Source organism: Oncorhynchus masou, chromosome 8, assembly GCF_036934945.1.
Source record: "Oncorhynchus masou masou isolate Uvic2021 chromosome 8, UVic_Omas_1.1, whole genome shotgun sequence".
In the NCBI taxonomy this organism is placed as follows: Eukaryota; Metazoa; Chordata; class Actinopteri; order Salmoniformes; family Salmonidae; genus Oncorhynchus; species Oncorhynchus masou.
In genome coordinates, this window is record NC_088219.1 from 3,717,090 (window position 1) to 3,736,893 (window position 19,804).

Genomic DNA, 19,804 nt, shown 5'->3' on the forward strand with positions numbered 1-19,804 from the left:
CCATCCTGGTCTCTGCAATAACCAACCAAACTTTTCTTCCATTTGTTTACTGAAGTTATTATTTTTTGTTTTTTTGATCATGTATGAAAAATAACGTTTTTTTTTGTTTTTTTTGTGTATAAATGATAAGAATATCATCCCTGTCACATAAGAAGATATTTACAAAGTTCCGAAGAAAACTATGAGGACTTGCCTTATGAATTTCTTTTCTTTACTTTCCTTAAGGAAACATCTTACTTTTTCCCCCCGTATTTGGTGAATCCAGCCTCTGGAGACCCCTGCAGTTGCCGTACCAGGTGATACAGCCTGACAGGATACTCTCAATGGTGCATCTGTAAAAGTTTGTGAGGGTTTTAGGTGACAAGCCAAATTTTTCTTCAGCCTCTTGAGGTTCGAGAGGAGTTGTTGTGCCTTCTTCACCACACTGTCTGTGTGGGTGGACCATTTCAGATTGTCAGTGATGTGTACGCCGAGGAACTAGAAGCTTTTCACCTTCTCCACTGCGGTCCTCGTCGATGTGGAAGGGGGGGCGTGCTCTTTCTGCTGTCTCCACGATCAGCTCCTTTGTTTTGTTGACGTTGAGGGAGAGTTTATTTTCCTCGTTATTTTCCTGTAGGCCGCCTCATCATTGTTGGTAATCAGCCCTACTACTGTTGTGTCGTCTGCAAACTTGATGATTGTATTCGAGGCGTGTATGGCCACGCAGTCATGGGTGAACAGGGAGCAGAGTTGAGGATCAGCGAAGTGGAGATGTTGGCCCATCCAGGACCCACAGGCCGGGGTGTCTATTCGCTTGGAATTCTATTCGCTTGGAATTCTATTTGCTTGGAATTCTATTCGCATTCGCTTGGAATTCTATTCGCTTGGAATTCTATTCGCTTGGAATTCTATTCGCATTCACTTGGAATTCTATTCGCTTGGAATTCTATTCGCATTCGCTTGGAATTCTATTCGCTTGGAAATCTATTCGCTTGGAATTCTATTCGCATTCGCTTGGAATTCTATTCGCTTGGAATTCTATTCGCTTGGAATTCTATTCGCATTCGCTTGGAATTCTATTCGCTTGGAATTCTATTCGCATTCGCTTGGAATTCTATTCACTTGACCAGGACCCAGGGCCTCCAGCTTAATGATGAGCTTGGAGGATACTATGGTGTTGAATGCTGAGCTGAAGACAATGAACAGCACTCTTACATAGGTATTCTTCTTGTCCAGATGGGGTAGGGCAGTGGGCAGTGTGATTAGAGCGGTATGAAAATTGAAGTGGGTCTAGGGTGTCAGGTAAGAGGTGATATGATCCCTCAGTTCATGATGACAGAGGCTACGGGGCGATAGTCATTTAGTTCAGTTACTCTCTTAGTAACAATGGTGGAAATCTTGACGCAAGTGGGGACATGCTCTGAGGACGCAGCTAAGCCGTCTGGGCCTGCAGCATTGTGAGGGTTAACGTGCTTAAATGTCTTACTCACGTCAGCCACGATGAACGAGAGCCCACAGTCCTCGGGAGCGGCCCGCGTCGGAGACACTGCGTTATCCTCAAAACGGGTGAAGAAGGTGTTTAGCTTGTCCATGAGCATCGTTGTCAGCGACGTGGCTGGTTTTCCCTTTGTAGTCCCTGGTTGTCTGTAGACCCTCCCACATACGCAACGTATCTGAGCCGTTCAATTGCGACTCCACTTTGTCTCTATACTGACGTTTTGTTTTGTTATTCAGGGAATAACTACACTGTTTATATCTTGTCCCTGTGTGCTGAAGGTGTCAGGTTCTTGTCCAGTTCTGGGATTTAGGTCACCACAGACTAGTACATGTCCCTGGGCCTGGAAATGATTGATTTCCCCTTCCAGGATGGAGAAGCTGTCTTCATTAAACTATGGGGATTCTACTGGGGGGATATAGGTAGCACACAAGAGGACATTTTCTCTCTCTCTCTCTCTCTCTCTCTCTCTCTCTCTCTCTCTCTCTCTCTCTCTCTCTCTCTCTCTCTCTCTCTCTCTCTCTCTCTCTCTCTCTCTCTCTCTCTCTATATATATATATATATATATATATATATATATATATCCCTATCTCTCTTTCTCTCTCTCTCTCTGTCTATACCCCATCCGTCTCTCTCTCTCTAAATAGGTGAGCAGCAGGCTTTGTATCACTCCATAACCCTCCACAGTCCCAAAGACCTGGCTGTCACACTTGACCACACACACACCTTGTGGTCACTCTGTTGCCGTTCGGCTTGGTCAGTAGAGCGGACAGCTGAGGAATGTTGAATTGGCACCACTTGGACATTCCAAAAAGGGAGAGAAAAAAATTGAGAGGGGGGATAAGGATAGAAGTAAAGAGAGGGAGAGGACAGAGAGAGAGGACAGACAGAGACAGAGAGAGAGGGCAGAGACAGAGAGAGAGGACAGACAGACAGAGAGAGAGAGAGAGAACAGAGAGAGACAGAGACAGAGAGCGGACAGAGACAGAGAGCGGACAGAGACGAAGAGAGAGACAGAGAGAGGAAAGAGAGAGAGGACAGAGAGACAGAGAGGAGAGAGAGAGCGGACAGAGATGAAGAGAGGACAGAGAGACAGAGTGGACATCTGGGCCCCTGTCAGGGTGTACATAGAGAACATCTGGGCCCCTGTCAGGGTGTACATAGAGGACATCTAGGCCCCAAACAGGGTGTACATAGAGGACATCTGGGCCCCTAACAGGGTGTACATAGAAGACATCTGGGCCCCTAACAGGATGTACATAGAGGACATCTGGGCCCCTAACAGGGCTTACATAGAGGACATCTGGGCCCCTAACAGGGCTTACATAGAGGACATCTGGGCCCCTAACAGGGTGTACATAGAGGACATCTGGGCCCCTAACAGGGCTTACATAGAGGACATCTGGGCCCCTAACAGGATGTACATAGAGGACATCTGGGCCCCTAACAGGGCGTACATAGAGGACATCTGGGCCCCTAACAGGGCGTACATAGAGGACATCTGGGCCCCTAACAGGGCGTACATAGAGGACATCTGGGCCCCTAACAGGGCGTACATAGAGGACATCTGGGCCCCTAACAGGGCGTACATAGAGGACATCTGGGCACCTAACAGGGCGTACATAGAGGACATCTGGGCCCCTAACAGGGCGTACATAGAGGATATCTGGGCCCTAACAGCGGTTTGTTGATGTCAACGTTGTGAACAGAGCGCCCCATGGTGGCGGTGGATGGTTATGGTATGGGGCGGGAATAAACTACAGACAACAAACACAATTGCGTTTTATCAATAGCAATTTGAAAGCACAGAGATACCGTGAGGAGATCCTCAGGCCCGTTTTTATCCCGGTGTCTGTGACCTACAGATGCATGTCTGTATTTCCATAGATTAGGACCTCATTTATTTATTTTTAATCAACTGATTTTCTTCATATGAATTGCAACAACAACAACAAAAAATCTTTAAAATATTATATTAAATATTACCATGTTGCATTTATATTTTGTTCAGTATATCATTTTTCTCATGTTGATTTATTTATAATTGATGATTTATATCTCTGCTCACGCTGGAGTATAATGATTCAATAGACTTCTATATATTGGAGGATAATGATTCAATAGACTTCTATATATTGGAGGATAATGATTCAATAGACTTCTATATATTGGAGGATAATGATTCAATAGACTTCTATATATTGGAGGATAATGATTCAATAGACTTCTATATATTGGAGGATAATGATTCAATAGACTTCTATATATTGGAGGATAATGATTCAATAGAATTCTATATATTGGAGGATAATGATTCAATAGAATTCTATATATTGGAGGATAATGATTCAATATAATTCTATATATTGGAGGATAATGATTCAATAGACTTCTATATATTGGAGGATAATGATTCAATAGAATTCTATATATTGGAGGATAATGATTCAATAGACTTCTATATATTGGAGGATAATGATTCAATAGAATTCTATATATTGGAGGATAATGATTCAATAGAATTCTATATATTGGAGGATAATGATTCAATAGACTTCTATATATTGGAGGATAATGATTCAATAGAATTCTATATATTGGAGGATAATGATTCAATAGACTTCTATATATTGGAGGATAATGATTCAATAGAATTCTATATATTGGAGGATAATGATTCAATAGAATTCTATATATTGGAGGATAATGATTCAATAGAATTCTATATATTGGAGGATAATGATTCAATAGAATTCTATATATTGGAGGATAATGATTCAATAGACTTCTATATATCGGGATATATATTGTATTATTGTTATTCTATTTCTATATATTTGGGGCGGCAGGTAGCCTCGTGGTTAGAGCTTTTTCCGGTTGCTGGATCGAATCCCCGAGCTGACATTTAGCCATGTTCTATATACACGCTTCCAGAGAATATTCTGTTATTTGCGATATGTTAATGGTTCTGTACATTCCTTTTTCACTAAGAATTAGATTTCTCAAAGCCGAGATAATAAGGACTGTCATGATTCAATCACATTTTAGCTACTTCTTTTTTTTCAGACAAAGTCCTCCACTTTGCTCAATTCTACGCCAAAGACAAATCTTGAAATGTATATAATAATAATGTCAGTCGATGGCGTATTATAATATAATAATAATTATAATAATCTCTTCATTTCCTGAAGTCCTCCTCCCATATCTCAGCGGGTCCTTTCAACCCCAGATCACTTCAGAAATCAGCTGGACGTTTTAAAACCCGCATTTTAAAACCCCAAACATTTCTGATGCTACTAGACTTATGAGTGACAGAAAGAAACAACAGGTATTTTTGGACTTTTAGATTTTCTCATATGACTTAACAACAGCAAAGGAATTATATCTTTGAGTATTATACATTATGGGGTTTGTATCCCAAATGGCACCCCCTATAGGGCTCTGGTCTATAGCACTGCGCTATAAATAGGGAACAGGCTGCAATTTGGGAAGCTACCGTCTACTTTCTCATATCAGTAAACATGTACCATTATTTCCATGTGGTCTTGTATTGAGCTACGCTTCCATGTCTCTATGGGGGAGGGGGCCCTGAACAATATGACTGATTTACTCCTTTTGTTCTCTCTCTCTCTCTCTCCTCCTTTCTCTCTGTCTCTCTCTCTCCTCCTTTCTCTCTCTCTCCTCCTTTCTCTCTGTCTCTCTCTCTCCTCCTCTCTCTCTCTCTCCTCCTTTCTCTCTCTCTGTCTCTCTCTCTCTCCTCCTTTCTCTCTCTCTCTCTCTCTCTCTCCTCCTTTCTCTCTCTCTCTCTCTCCTCCTTTCTCTCTCTCTCTGTCTCTCACTCTCCTCCTTTCTTCTCTCTCTCTCTCTCCTCCTCCTTTCTCTCTCCTCCTTTCTCTCTCTCTCTCTCTCTCTCTCTCTCTCCTTTCTCTCCCCCCTCTCTCTCCCTCTCTCTCTCTCCTCCTTTCTCTCTCTCTCTCTCTCTCTCTCTCTCTCTCCTCCTTTCTCTCTCTATCTCTCTCTCTCCTCCTCTCTCTCTCTCTCTCTCTCTCTCTCTCCCCCCTTTCTCTCTCTCTCTCTCTCTCTCTCTCACTCTCTCTCTCTCCCCCCCTTTCTCTCTCCCCCTCTCTCTCTCTCCTCCTTTCTCTCTCTCTGTCTCTCTCTCTCTCTCCCCCTTTCTCTCTCTCTCTCTCTCTCTCTCTCTCTCCTCCCCCCATTTCTCTCTCTCTCTCGTTTAAAAATAATAATAAAAAATGTTACATTTTGTCAGATGCTCTTGTTCATTTTGTCAGAAAATAATATCTTTGTCTCTCTGGGTGGCAGGTCTGAGCTCTGTTGGTATGTATGTGCGTGTTCTGCCGCGTGTCATTTCGCGTGTTCTGTCACGTGTTCTGTCGCGTGTCATTTCGCGTGTTCTGTCGCGTGTTCTGTCGCGTGTTCTGTCGCACGTTCTGTCGCGTGCTCTGTCGGGGGGTCTGTCGCGTGTTCTGTCGCGTGTTCTGTCGCGTGTTCTGTCACGTGTTCTGTCGCGTGTCATTTCGCGTGTTCTGTCGGGGGGTCTGTCGCGTGCTCTGTCGCGTGTTCTGTCGCGTGTCATTTCGCGTGTTCTGTCGCGTGTTCTGTCGCGTGTCATTTCGCGTGTTCTGTCGCGTGTTCTGTCGCGTGTTCTGTCAGCCTCCACAGTACGTGGCAGTATTTCAAAGTAGCTTCTGACTGTTGAGGACAATAACACTCACATTTGGACTTTTGTTTCTCGCTCTGGCTTTGCTGATTGCTACTTTATTGAGGAGGGAAAAAAAGTACTTACAGTGATATGTGGTTGTCTCACTGACACAAAACAAAAAGGTGCTATCTAGAACCCAAAAAAGGGTTTTTCGGCTGTCCCCATAGGAGAACCCTTTGAAGAACCCTTTTTTTTTGCTCCAGGTAAACCCCTTTTGGGTTCCATGTAAAGGGTTCTACCTGGAACCCAAAAGGGTTCTACTTCTACCCGGAACCCGGCCGAAGAACCATTTAAGAACTCATTTTTTCTAAGAGATTAGCTATCTTACAATGCACTGCAGTGACTCTGGATAGGAGAGTCTGTTAAATGACTCACTACTGTAGTGACTCTGGATCAGAGAGTCTGTTAAATGACTCACTACTGTAGTGACTCTGGATCAGAGAGTCTGTTAAATGACTCACTACTGTAAGTGACTCTGGATCAGAGAGGCTGTTAAATGACTCACTACTGTAGTGACTCTGGATCAGAGAGTCTGTTAAATGACTCACTACTGTAGTGACTCTGGATCAGAGAGTCTGTTAAATGACTCACTACTGTAGTGACTCTGGATCAGAGAGGCTGTTAAATGACTCACTACTGTAGTGACTCTGGATAGGAGAGTCTGTTAAATGACTCACTACTGTAGTGACTCTGGATCAGAGAGTCTGTTAAATGACTCACTACTGTAGTGACTCTGGATCAGAGAGGCTGTTAAATGACTCACTACTGTAGTGACTCTGGATAGGAGAGTCTGTTAAATGACTCACTACTGTAGTGACTCTGGATCAGAGAGTCTGATAAATGACTCACTACTGTAGTGACTCTGGATCAGAGAGTCTGTTAAATGACTCACTACTGTAGTGACTCTGGATAGGAGAGTCTGTTAAATGACTTACTACTGTAAGTGACTCTGGATCAGAGAGTCTGTTAAATGACTCACTACTGTAGTGACTCTGGATCAGAGAGTCTGTTAAATGACTCACTACTGTAAGTGACTCTGGATCAGAGAGTCTGTTAAATGACTCACTACTGTAAGTGACTCTGGATCAGAGAGTCTGTTAAATGACTCACTATTGTAGTGACTCTGGATCAGAGAGTCTGTTAAATGACTCACTACTGTAAGTGACTCTGGATCAGAGAGTCTGTTAAATGACTCACTACTGTAAGTGACTCTGGATCAGAGAGTCTGTTAAATGACTCACTACTGTCAATGTCTCTGGATAAAATAGTCTACTAAATAACTCAAATGTCAAATGAGAGAAAATGACAGCAGCTCACCAGCTTCACTCTCTCTTTCTTTTTTCCTGTTCCTCCTCCCCGCCCTCTCCTCTATTCCCTCCCTTTCCCCTCTCTTCCCCTCCTCCCCACCCTCTCCTCTATTCCCTCCCTTTCCCCTCTCTTCCCCCTCCTCCCCTCCCTCTCCTCTATTCCCCCCATTTCACCTCTCTTCCCCCTCCTCCCCTCCCTCTCCTCTATTCCCTCCCTTTCCCCTCTTCCCCCTCCTCCCCCTCCCTCTCCTCTATTCCCCCCATTTCACCTCTCTTCCCCCTCCTCCCCCACCCTCCACCCTCCTCCCCTCCCTCTCCTCTATTCCCTCCCTTTCCCCTCTCTTCCCCTCCTCCCCGCCCTCCACCCTCCTCCCCTCCCTCTCCTCTATTCCCCCTCCTCCCCACCCTCTCCTCTATTCCCTCCCTTTCCCTCTCTTCCCCTCCTCCCCGCCCCTCCACCCTCCTCCTCCCTCTCCTCTATTCCCCCTCCTCCCCTCCCTCTCCTCTATTCCCTCCCTTTCCCCTCTCTTCCCCTCCTCCCCGCCCCTCCACCCTCCTCCCCTCCCTCTCCTCTATTCACCCTCCTCCACCCCCTCTCCTCTATTCCCTCCCTTTCCCTCTCTTCCCCCTCCTCCCCTCCCTCTCCTCTATTCCCTCCCTTTCCCCTCTCTTCCTCCTCCTCCCCCACCCTCCACCCTCCTCCCCTCCCTCTCCTCTATTCCCTCCCTTTCCCCCTCTCTTCCCCCTCCTCCCGCACTCCACCCTGCTCCCCTCCCTCTCCTCTATTCCCTCCCTTTCCCCTCTCTTCCCCCTCCTCCCCTCCCTCTCCTCTATTCCCTCCCTTTCCCCTCTCTTCCTCCTCCTCCCCACCCTCCACCCTCCTCCCCTCCCTCTCCTCTATTCCCTCCCTTTCCCCTCTCTTCCCCCTCCTCCCCGCCCTCCACCCTGCTCCCCTCCCTCTCCTCTATTCCCTCCCTTTCCCTCTCTTCCCCCTCCTCCCCCTCCCTCTCCTCTATTCCCTCCCTTTCCCCTCTCTTCCCCCTCCTCCCCACCCTCCACCCTCCTCCACCCCCTCTCCTCTATTCCCTCCCTTTCCCCTCTCTTCCCCCTCCTCCCCTCCTCTCCTCCTCTATTCCCTCCCTTTCCCCTCTCTTCCTCCTCCTCCCCACCCCTCCACCCTCCTCCCTCCCTCTCCTCTATTCCCTCCCTTTCCCCTCTCTTCCCCCTCCTCCCCGCCCTCCACCCTGCTCCCCTCCCTCTCCTCTATTCCCTCCCTTTCCCCTCTCTTCCCCTCCTCCCCGCCCTCCCTCTCCTCCCCACCCTCTCCAGACCCCAACGCCATGGGGCAGCATGGTCCAGACCATGCTCTGATTGGAGGAGTGGTGGCGGTGGTGGTCTTCGTCACCTTGTGTCTCATCATCGTTCTGGGCCGCTACCTGGCCAGGCATAAAGGTACCTGTAATACATTACACCTGTAATACATTACACCTGTAATACACTACACCTGTTATACACTACACCTGTTATACACTACACCTGTTATACACTACACCTGTAATACACTACACCTGTAATACACTACAACTGTAATACACTACACCTGTTATACACTACACCTGTTATACACTACACCTGTAATACACTACACCTGTAATACACTACACCTGTAATACACTACACCTGTTATACACTACACCTGTTATACACTACACCTGTTATACACTACACCTGTTATACACTACACCTGTAATACATTACACCTGTTATACACTACACCTGTAATACACTACACCTGTAATACACTACACCTGTAAAACACTACACCTGTTATACACTACACCTGTAATACATTACACCTGTTATACACTACACCTGTAATACACTACACCTGTAAAACACTACACCTGTTATACACTACACCTGTAATACACTACACCTGTAATACACTACACCTGTAATACTCTACACCTGTAATACTCTAAACCTGTTATACACTACACCTGTTACACACTACACCTGTAATACACTACACCTGTAATACACTACACCTGTTATACACTACACCTGTTATACACTACACCTGTTATACTCTACACCTGTTATACATTACACCTGTAATACACCTTAGAGTACCTGTTATACACTACACCTGTAATACATTACACCTGTTATACACTACACCTGTTATACACTACAACTGTTATACACTACACCTGTTATACACTACACCTGTAATACACTACACCTGTAATACACTACACCTGTTATACACTACACCTGTTATACACTACACCTGTTATACACTACACCTGTAATACACTACACCTGTTATACACTACACCTGTAATGCACTACACCTGTTATACACTACACCTGTTATACACTACACCTGTTATACACTACACCTGTAATACACTACACCTGTTATACATTACACCTGTTATACACTACACCTGTTATACACTACACCTGTTATACATTACACCTGTTATACACTACACCTGTTATACACTACACCTGTTATAAATTACACCTGTTATACACTACACCTGTTATACACTACACCTGTTATACATTACACCTGTTATGCATTACACCTGTTATACACTACAACTGTAATACATTACACCTGTAATACACTACACCTGTAATACACTACACCTGTTATACACTACACCTGTAATACACTACACCTGTAATACTCTAAACCTGTTATACACTACAACTGTAATACACTACACCTGTAATACACTACACCTGTAAAACACTACACCTGTAATACACTACACCTGTAAAACACTACACCTGTAATACACTACACATGTAATACTCTAAACCTGTTATACACTGCACCTGTAATACACTACACCTGTAATACACTACACCTGTAATACACTACACCTGTAATACTCTAAACCTGTTATACACTACAACTGTAATACACTACACCTGTAATACACTACACCTGTAAAACACTACACCTGTTATACACTACACCTGTAATACACTACACCTGTAATACACTACACCTGTAAAACACTACACCTGTAATACACTACACCTGTAATACACTACACCTGTAATACACTACACCTGTAATACTCTAAACCTGTTATACACTACAACTGTAATACACTACACCTGTAATACCTGATAGTACCTGTTATAAAACACACCTGTTAAACACATAAAGATAACATACCTGATAGTACCTGTTAAACACATAAAGATAACATACCTGATAGTACCTGTTAAACACATAAAGATAACATACCTGATGGTACCTGTTAAACACATAAAGATAACATACCTGATGGTACCTGTTAAACACATAAAGATAACATACCTGATAGAACTTGTTATAAAACACACCTGTTAAACACATAAAGATAACATACCTGATAGTACCTGTTATAAAACACACCTGTTAAACACATAAAGATAACATACCTGATGGTACCTGTTAAACACATAAAGATAACATACCTGATAGAACTTGTTATAAAACACACCTGTTAAACACATAAAGATAACATACCTGATAGAACTTGTTATAAAACACACCTGTTAAACACATAAAGATAACATACCTGATAGTACCTGTTAAACACATAAAGATAACATACCTGATAGTACCTGCTAAACACATAAAGATAACATACCTGATAGTACCTGTTAAACACATAAAGATAACATACCTGATAGTACCTGTTAAACACATAAAGATAACATACCTGATAGAACTTGTTATACACATAAAGATAACATACCTGATAGAACTTGTTATAAAACACACCTGTTAAACACATAAAGATAACATACCTGATAGAACTTGTTAAACACATAAAGATAACATACCTGATAGTACCTGTTAAACACATAAAGATAACATACCTGATGGTACCTGTTAAACACATAAAGATAACATACCTGATAGTACCTGTTATAAAACACACCTGTTAAACACATAAAGATAACATACCTGATAGTACCTGTTATAAAACACACCTGTTAAACACATAAAGATAACATACCTGATAGTACCTGTTATAAAACACACCTGTTAAACACATAAAGATAACATACCTGATAGTACCTGTTAAACACATAAAGATAACATACCTGATGGTACCTGTTATAAAACACACCTGTTAAACACATAAAGATAACATACCTGATAGTACCTGTTAAACACATAAAGATAACATACCCAATGGTACCTGTTAAACACATAAAGATAACATACCTGATAGTACCTGTTATAAAACACACCTGTTAAACACATAAAGATAACATACCTGATAGTACCTGTTAAACACATAAAGATAACATACCCAATGGTACCTGTTAAACACATAAAGATAACATACCTGATAGTACCTGTTATAAAACACACCTGTTAAACACATAAAGATAACATACCTGATAGTACCTGTTAAACACATATAGATAACATACCTGATAGTATCTGTTATAAAACACACCTGTTAAACACATAAAGATAACATACCTGATGGTACCTGTTATAAAACACACCTGTTAAACACATAAAGATAACATACCTGATACTACCTGTTAAACACATAAAGATAACATACCTGATGGTACCTGTTATAAAACACACCTGTTAAACACATAAAGATAACATACCTGATAGTACCTGTTAAACACATAAAGATAACATACCCAATGGTACCTGTTAAACACATAAAGATAACATACCTGATAGTACCTGTTATAAAACACACCTGTTAAACACATAAAGATAACATACCTGATAGTACCTGTTAAACACATAAAGATAACATACCTGATAAACACATAAAGTACCTGTTAAACACATAAAGATAACATACCTGATAGTACCTGTTATAAAACACACCTGTTAAACACATAAAGATAACATACCTGATGGTACCTGTTATAAAACACACCTGTTAAACACATAAAGATAACATACCTGATAGTACCTGTTAAACACATAAAGATAACATACCCAATGGTACCTGTTAAACACATAAAGATAACATACCTGATAGTACCTGTTATAAAACACACCTGTTAAACACATAAAGATAACATACCTGATAGAACCTGTTAAACACATAAAGATAACATACCTGATAGTACCTGTTAAACACATAAAGATAACATACCTGATGGTACCTGTTATAAAACACACCTGTTAAACACATAAAGATAACATACCTGATAGTACCTGTTAAACACATAAAGATAACATACCCAATGGTACCTGTTAAACACATAAAGATAACATACCTGATAGTACCTGTTATAAAACACACCTGTTAAACACATAAAGATAACATACCTGATAGAACCTGTTAAACACATAAAGATAACATACCTGATGGTACCTGTTATAAAACACACCTGTTAAACACATAAAGATAACATACCTGATAGTACCTGTTAAACACATAAAGATAACATACCTGATGGCACCTGTTATAAAACACACCTGTTAAACACATAAAGATAACATACCTGATAGTACCTGTTAAACACATAAAGATAACATACCTGATGGCACCTGTTATAAAACACACCTGTTAAACACATAAAGATAACATACCTGATAGTACCTGTTATAAAACACACCTGTTAAACACATAAAGATAACATACCTGATAGTACCTGTTAAACACATAAAGATAACATACCTGATAGAACCTGTTAGACACATAAAGATAACATACCTGATAGTACCTGTTAAACACATAAAGATAACATACCTGATGGTACCTGTTAAACACATAAAGATAACATATCTGATAGTACCTGTTATAAAACACACCTGTTAAACACATAAAGATAACATACCTGATAGAACCTGTTAGACACATAAAGATAACATACCTGATAGTACCTGTTAAACACATAAAGATAACATACCTGATAGTACCTGTTAAACACACCTGTTAAACACATAAAGATAACATACCTGACAGTAGTAAAACTGTACAACACCTGACTTATTCTCTTTGTCTATCCAGTTTGTTTATAATCAGGTTCACTGTCAGACATCAAGGTAGGTCACCTGTTAATAGCACACCTGTTAATAACACACCTGACCAACTCTATTACGTTTATAACCAGATATCAGGTATATATGTAACACACCTGACAATAACACACCTGACCATCTATAACCAGTGTCTGTAGCCCAATTAAAATAACCAGGGTTACCTGCCGCTCGGGTGGCAGCGTAGCCTAGTGGTTAGAGTGTAGGGGTGGCAGCGTAGCCTAGTGGTTAGAGTGTAGGGGTGGCAGCGTAGCCTAGTGGTTAGAGTGTAGGGGCGGCAGGTAGTCTAGTGGTTAGAGTGTAGAGGCGGCAGGTAGACTAGTGGTTAGAGTGGAGGGGCGGCAGGTAGTCTAGTGGTTAGAGTGTAGGGGCGGCAGGTAGCCTAGTGGTTAGAGTGGAGGGGCGGCAGGTAGCCTAGTGGTTAGAGTGGAGGGGCGGCAGGTAGCCTAGTGGTTAGAGTGGAAGGGCGGCAGGTAGCCTAGTGGTTAGAGTGGAGGGGTGGCAGGTAGCCTAGTGGTTAGAGTGGAGGGGCGGCAGGTGCCTAGTGGTTAGAGTGTAGGGGCGGCAGGTAGCCTAGTGGTTAGAGTGTATTGGCGGCAGGTAGCCTAGTGGTTAGAGTGTAGAGGATTCAGGTAGCCTAGTGGTTAGAGTGTAGAGGTGGCAGGTAGCCTAGTGGTTAGAGTGTAGGGGCGGCAGGTAGCCTAGTGGTTAGAGTGTATTGGCGGCAGGTAGCCTAGTGGTTAGAGTGTAGAGGATTCAGGTAGCCTAGTGGTTAGAGTGTAGAGGTGGCAGGTAGCCTAGTGGTTAGAGTGTAGGGGCGGCAGGTAGCCTAGTGGTTAGAGTGTAGAGGTGGCAGGTAGCTTAGTGGTTAGAGTGTAGGGGCGGCAGGTAGCCTAGTGGTTAGAGTGTATTGGCGGCAGGTAGCCTAGTGGTTAGAGTGGAGGGGCGGCAGGTAGCCTAGTGGTTAGAGTGGAGGGGCAGCAGGTAGCCTAGTGGTTAGAGTGGAGGGGCGGCAGGTAGCCTAGTGGTTAGAGTGGAGGGGCGGCAGGTATGCTAGTGGTTAGAGTGTAGAGGCGGCAGAGTATCCTAGTGGTTAGAGTGTAGAGGCGACAGAGTAGCCTAGTGGTTAGAGTGTAGAGGCGGCAGGTAGCCTAGTGGTTAGAGTGTAGAGGCGGCAGAGTAGCCTAGTGGTTAGAGTGTTGGACTCGTAACCGAAAGGTTGCAAGATGCAAATCCCCGAGCTGACAAGGTAAAAATCTGTCGTTTTGCCCCTGAACAAGGCAGTTAACCCACTGTTCCGAGGTCGTCATTGAAAATAAGAATTTGTTCTTAACTGACTTACCTCGTTAAATAAAGGTAAAATCAAATAAGAAATAAAAAACCTGCATTGCCGGGTATGAAGGTAACGCACCTGACAATAACACACCTTTCCAGGTATAACACACCTGACAATAACACACCTTACCAGGTATAACACACCTGACAATAACACACCTTACCAGGTATAACGCACCTGACAATAACACACCTTACCAGGTATAACGCACCTGACAATAACACACCTTACCAGGTATAACACACCTGACAATAACACACCTTACCAGGTATAACACACCTGACAATAACACACCTTACCAAGTATAACCAGGTATAACACACCTGACAATAACACACCTTACCAAGTATAACCAGGTATAACACACCTGACAATAACACACCTTACCAGGTATAACACACCTGACAATAACACACCTTTCCAGGTATAACACATCTGACAATAACACACCTTTCCAGGTATAACACACCTGACAATAACACACCTTTCCAGGTATAACACACCTGACAATAACACACCTTTCCAGGTATAACACACCTGACAATAACACACCTTACCAGGTATAACACACCTGACAATAACACACCTTACCAAGTATAACCAGGTATAACACACCTGACAATAACACACCTTACCAAGTATAACCAGGTATAACACACCTGACAATAACACACCTTACCAGGTATAACACACCTGACAATAACACACCTGACAATAACACACCTGACAATAACACACCTTACCAGGTATAACACACCTGACAATAACACACCTTACCAGGTATAACACACCTGACAATAACACACCTTACCAGGTATAACACACCTGACAATAACACACCTTACCAGGTATAACACACCTGACAATAACACACCTTACCAGGTATAACACACCTGACAATAACACACCTTACCAAGTATAACCAGGTATAACACACCTGACAATAACACACCTTACCACGTATAACCAGGTATAACACACCTGACAATAACACACCTTACCAAGTATAACACACCTGACAATAACACACCTTACCAAGTATAACCAGGTATAACACACCTGACAATAACACACCTTACCAGGTATAACACACCTGACAATAACACACCTTACCAAGTATAACCAGTGTTTATAACCCAATGAAATAACCAGGTATAACACACCTGACAATAACACACCTTACCAGGTATAACACACCTGACAATAACACACCTGACAATAACACACCTTTCCAGGTATAACACACCTGACAATAACACACCTTTCCAGGTATAACACACCTGACAATAACACAACTTTCCAGGTATAACACACCTGACAATAACACACCTTACCAGGTATAACACACCTGACAATAACACACCTTTCCAGGTATAACACACCTGACAATAACACACCTTTCCAGGTATAACACACCTGACAATAACACACCTTACCAGGTATAACACACCTGACAATAACACACCTTTCCAGGTATAACACACCTGACAATAACACACCTTTCCAGGTATAACACACCTGACAATAACACCTTTCCAGGTATAACACACCTGACAATAACACACCTTACCAGGTATAACACACCTGACAATAACACACCTTACCAAGTATAACCAGGTATAACACACCTGACAATAACACACCTTACCAAGTATAACCAGGTATAACACACCTGACAATAACACACCTTACCAGGTATAACACACCTGACAATAACACACCTGACAATAACACACCTTACCAGTTATAACACACCTGACAATAACACACCTTACCAGGTATAACACACCTGACAATAACACACCTTACCAGGTATAACACACCTGACAATAACACACCTTACCAGGTATAACACACCTGACAATAACACACCTTACCAGGTATAACACACCTGACAATAACACACCTTACCAAGTATAACCAGGTATAACACACCTGACAATAACACACCTTACCAGGTATAACACACCTGACAATAACACACCTTACCAAGTATAACCAGGTATAACACACCTGACAATAACACACCTTACCAAGTATAACCAGGTGTAACACACCTGACAATAACACACCTTACCAGGTATAACACACCTGACAATAACACACCTTACCAGGTATAACACACCTGACAATAACACACCTTACCAGGTATAACACACCTGACAATAACACACCTTACCAAGTATAACCAGGTATAACACACCTGACAATAACACACCTTACCAGGTATAACACACCTGACAATTACACACCTTACCAGGTATAACACACCTGACAATAACACACCTTACCAGGTATAACCACCTGACAATAACACACCTATATAACACACCTGACAATAACACACCTTACCAGGTATAACACACCTGACAATAACACACCTTACCAGGTATAACACACCTGACAATAACACACCTTACCAGGTATAACACACCTGACAATAACACACCTTACCAAGTATAACCAGGTATAACACACCTGACAATAACACACCTTACCAGGTATAACACACCTGACAATAACACACCTTACCAAGTATAACCAGGTATAACACACCTGACAATAACACACCTTACCAAGTATAACCAGGTATAACACACCTGACAATAACACACCTTACCAAGTATAACCAGGTATAACACACCTGACAATAACACACCTTACCAGGTATAACACACCTGACAATAACACACCTGACAATAACACACCTGACAATAACACACCTGACAATAACACACCTTACCAGGTATAACACACCTGACAATAACACACCTTACCAGGTATAACACACCTGACAATAACACACCTTACCAAGTATAACCAGTGTTTATAACCCAATGAAATAACCAGGTATAACACACCTGACAATAACACACCTTACCAAGTATAACCAGTGTTTATAACCCAATGAAATAACCAGGTATAACCAGGTGTAACACACCTGACAATAACATACATGGCCATTCAATTCCCAGCTTTCTTTGAATCTACATTACGAAGCACATGTCATAAAAAAGACTATCTCTGACCATCGTCAAACAGGTGCTTCAGGACAATTGTTCCTATATTCGTCTGGAAGGACCATGAAGACGTACTTTACATAGACACTAAAGTAGACCATCTACACCAGTAGATGGTGATGACGTTGACGCCATCCACGTATTTCTATGGAAACCTCCCGAAAATGGAAGTATATTGCTGAATGGCACCAAAAAAATAGCACAATGGATCGTGTTGAAAGTGGCCGTAACTAGCGAAGGATCATGGTCAATGTAGTCGTTGTCATTGTGCCTGAGAGAGTTTAATGGCGCCTCCTCGTAGTCTGACAGGCCCGTGATTGGTCCGTGTCAGCACCTGGTCCTGTGTGACCACAAATGTAGTCAGAATGGATCAGTATTTAATTAAATATCTAGTAGTCAGAATGGATCAGTATTTAATTAATATCTAGTAGTCAGAATGGATCAGTATTTAATTCATATCTAGTAGTCAGAATGGATCACTATTTAATTAAATATCTAGTAGTCAGAATGGATCACTATTTAATTCAATATCTAGTAGTCAGAATGGATCACTATTTAATTAAATATCTAGTAGTCAGAATGGATCACTATTTAATTAAATATCTAGTAGTCAGAATGGATAGCTATTTAATTAAATATCTAGTAGTCAGAATGGATCGCTATTTAATTAAATATATAGTAGTCAGAATGGATCAGTATTTAATTAAATATCTAGTAGTCAGAATGGATCAGTATTTAATTAATATCTAGTAGTCAGAATGGATCACTATTTAATTAAATATCTAGTAGTCAGAATGGATCACTATTTAATTCAATATCTAGTAGTCAGAATGGATCACTATTTAATTAAATATCTAGTAGTCAGAATGGATCACTATTTAATTCAATATCTAGTAGTCAGAATGGATCACTATTTAATTAAATATCTAGTAGTCAGAATGGATCACTATTTAATTAAATATCTAGTAGTCAGAATGGATAGCTATTTAATTAAATATCTAGTAGTCAGAATGGATCTCTATTTAATTAAATATCTAGTAGTCAGAATGGATCACTATTTAATTAAATATCTAGTAGTCAGAATGGATAGCTATTTAATTAAATATCTAGTAGTCAGAATGGATCACTATTTAATTAAATATCTAGTAGTCAGAATGGATCACTATTTAATTAAATATCTAGTAGTCAGAATGGATAGCTATTTAATTAAATATCTAGTAGTCAGAATGGATTACTATTTAATTAAATATCTAGTAGTCAGAATGGATCACTATTGAATTAAATATCTAGTAGTCAGAATGGATCACTATTTAATTAATTATATAGTAGTCAGAATGGATCACTATTTAATTAAATATCTAGTAGTCAGAATGGATAGCTATTTAATTAAATATCTAGTAGTCAGAATGGATCACTATTTAATTAAATATCTACTAGTCAGAATGGATAGCTATTTAATTAAATATCTAGTAGTCAGAATGGATCGCTATTTAATTAAATATATAGTAGTCAGAATGGATCTCTATTTAATTAAATATCTAGTAGTCAGAATGGATCACTATTTAATTAAATATCTAGTAGTCAGAATGGATAGCTATTTAATTAAATATCTAGTAGTCAGAATGGATCACTATTTAATTAAATATCTAGTAGTCAGAATGGATCACTATTTAATTAAATATCTAGTAGTCAGAATGGATAGCTATTTAATTAAATATCTAGTAGTCAGAATGGATTACTATTTAATTAAATATCTAGTAGTCAGAATGGATCGCTATTTAATTTAATATATAGTAGTCAGAATGGATCACTATTTAATTAAATATCTAGTAATCAGAATGGATCACTATTTAATTAAATATATAGTAGTCAGAATGGATCACTATTTAATTAAATATCTA

At 41.1% G+C, this 19,804-nt stretch overlaps 1 protein-coding gene across 1 annotated transcript in view; it reads left to right on the forward strand.

Moving 5' to 3' along the window:
• The window catches only part of LOC135543703 (cell adhesion molecule 2-like), a 688,390-nt gene that overhangs the window by 667,137 nt on the left and 1,449 nt on the right, over positions 1–19,804 (forward strand). The window contains exon 7 of the mRNA XM_064971070.1: positions 8,831–8,953. Coding sequence (XP_064827142.1) covers positions 8,831–8,953 — 123 coding nt within the window. The remainder of the gene's footprint in view (positions 1–8,830; positions 8,954–19,804) is intronic.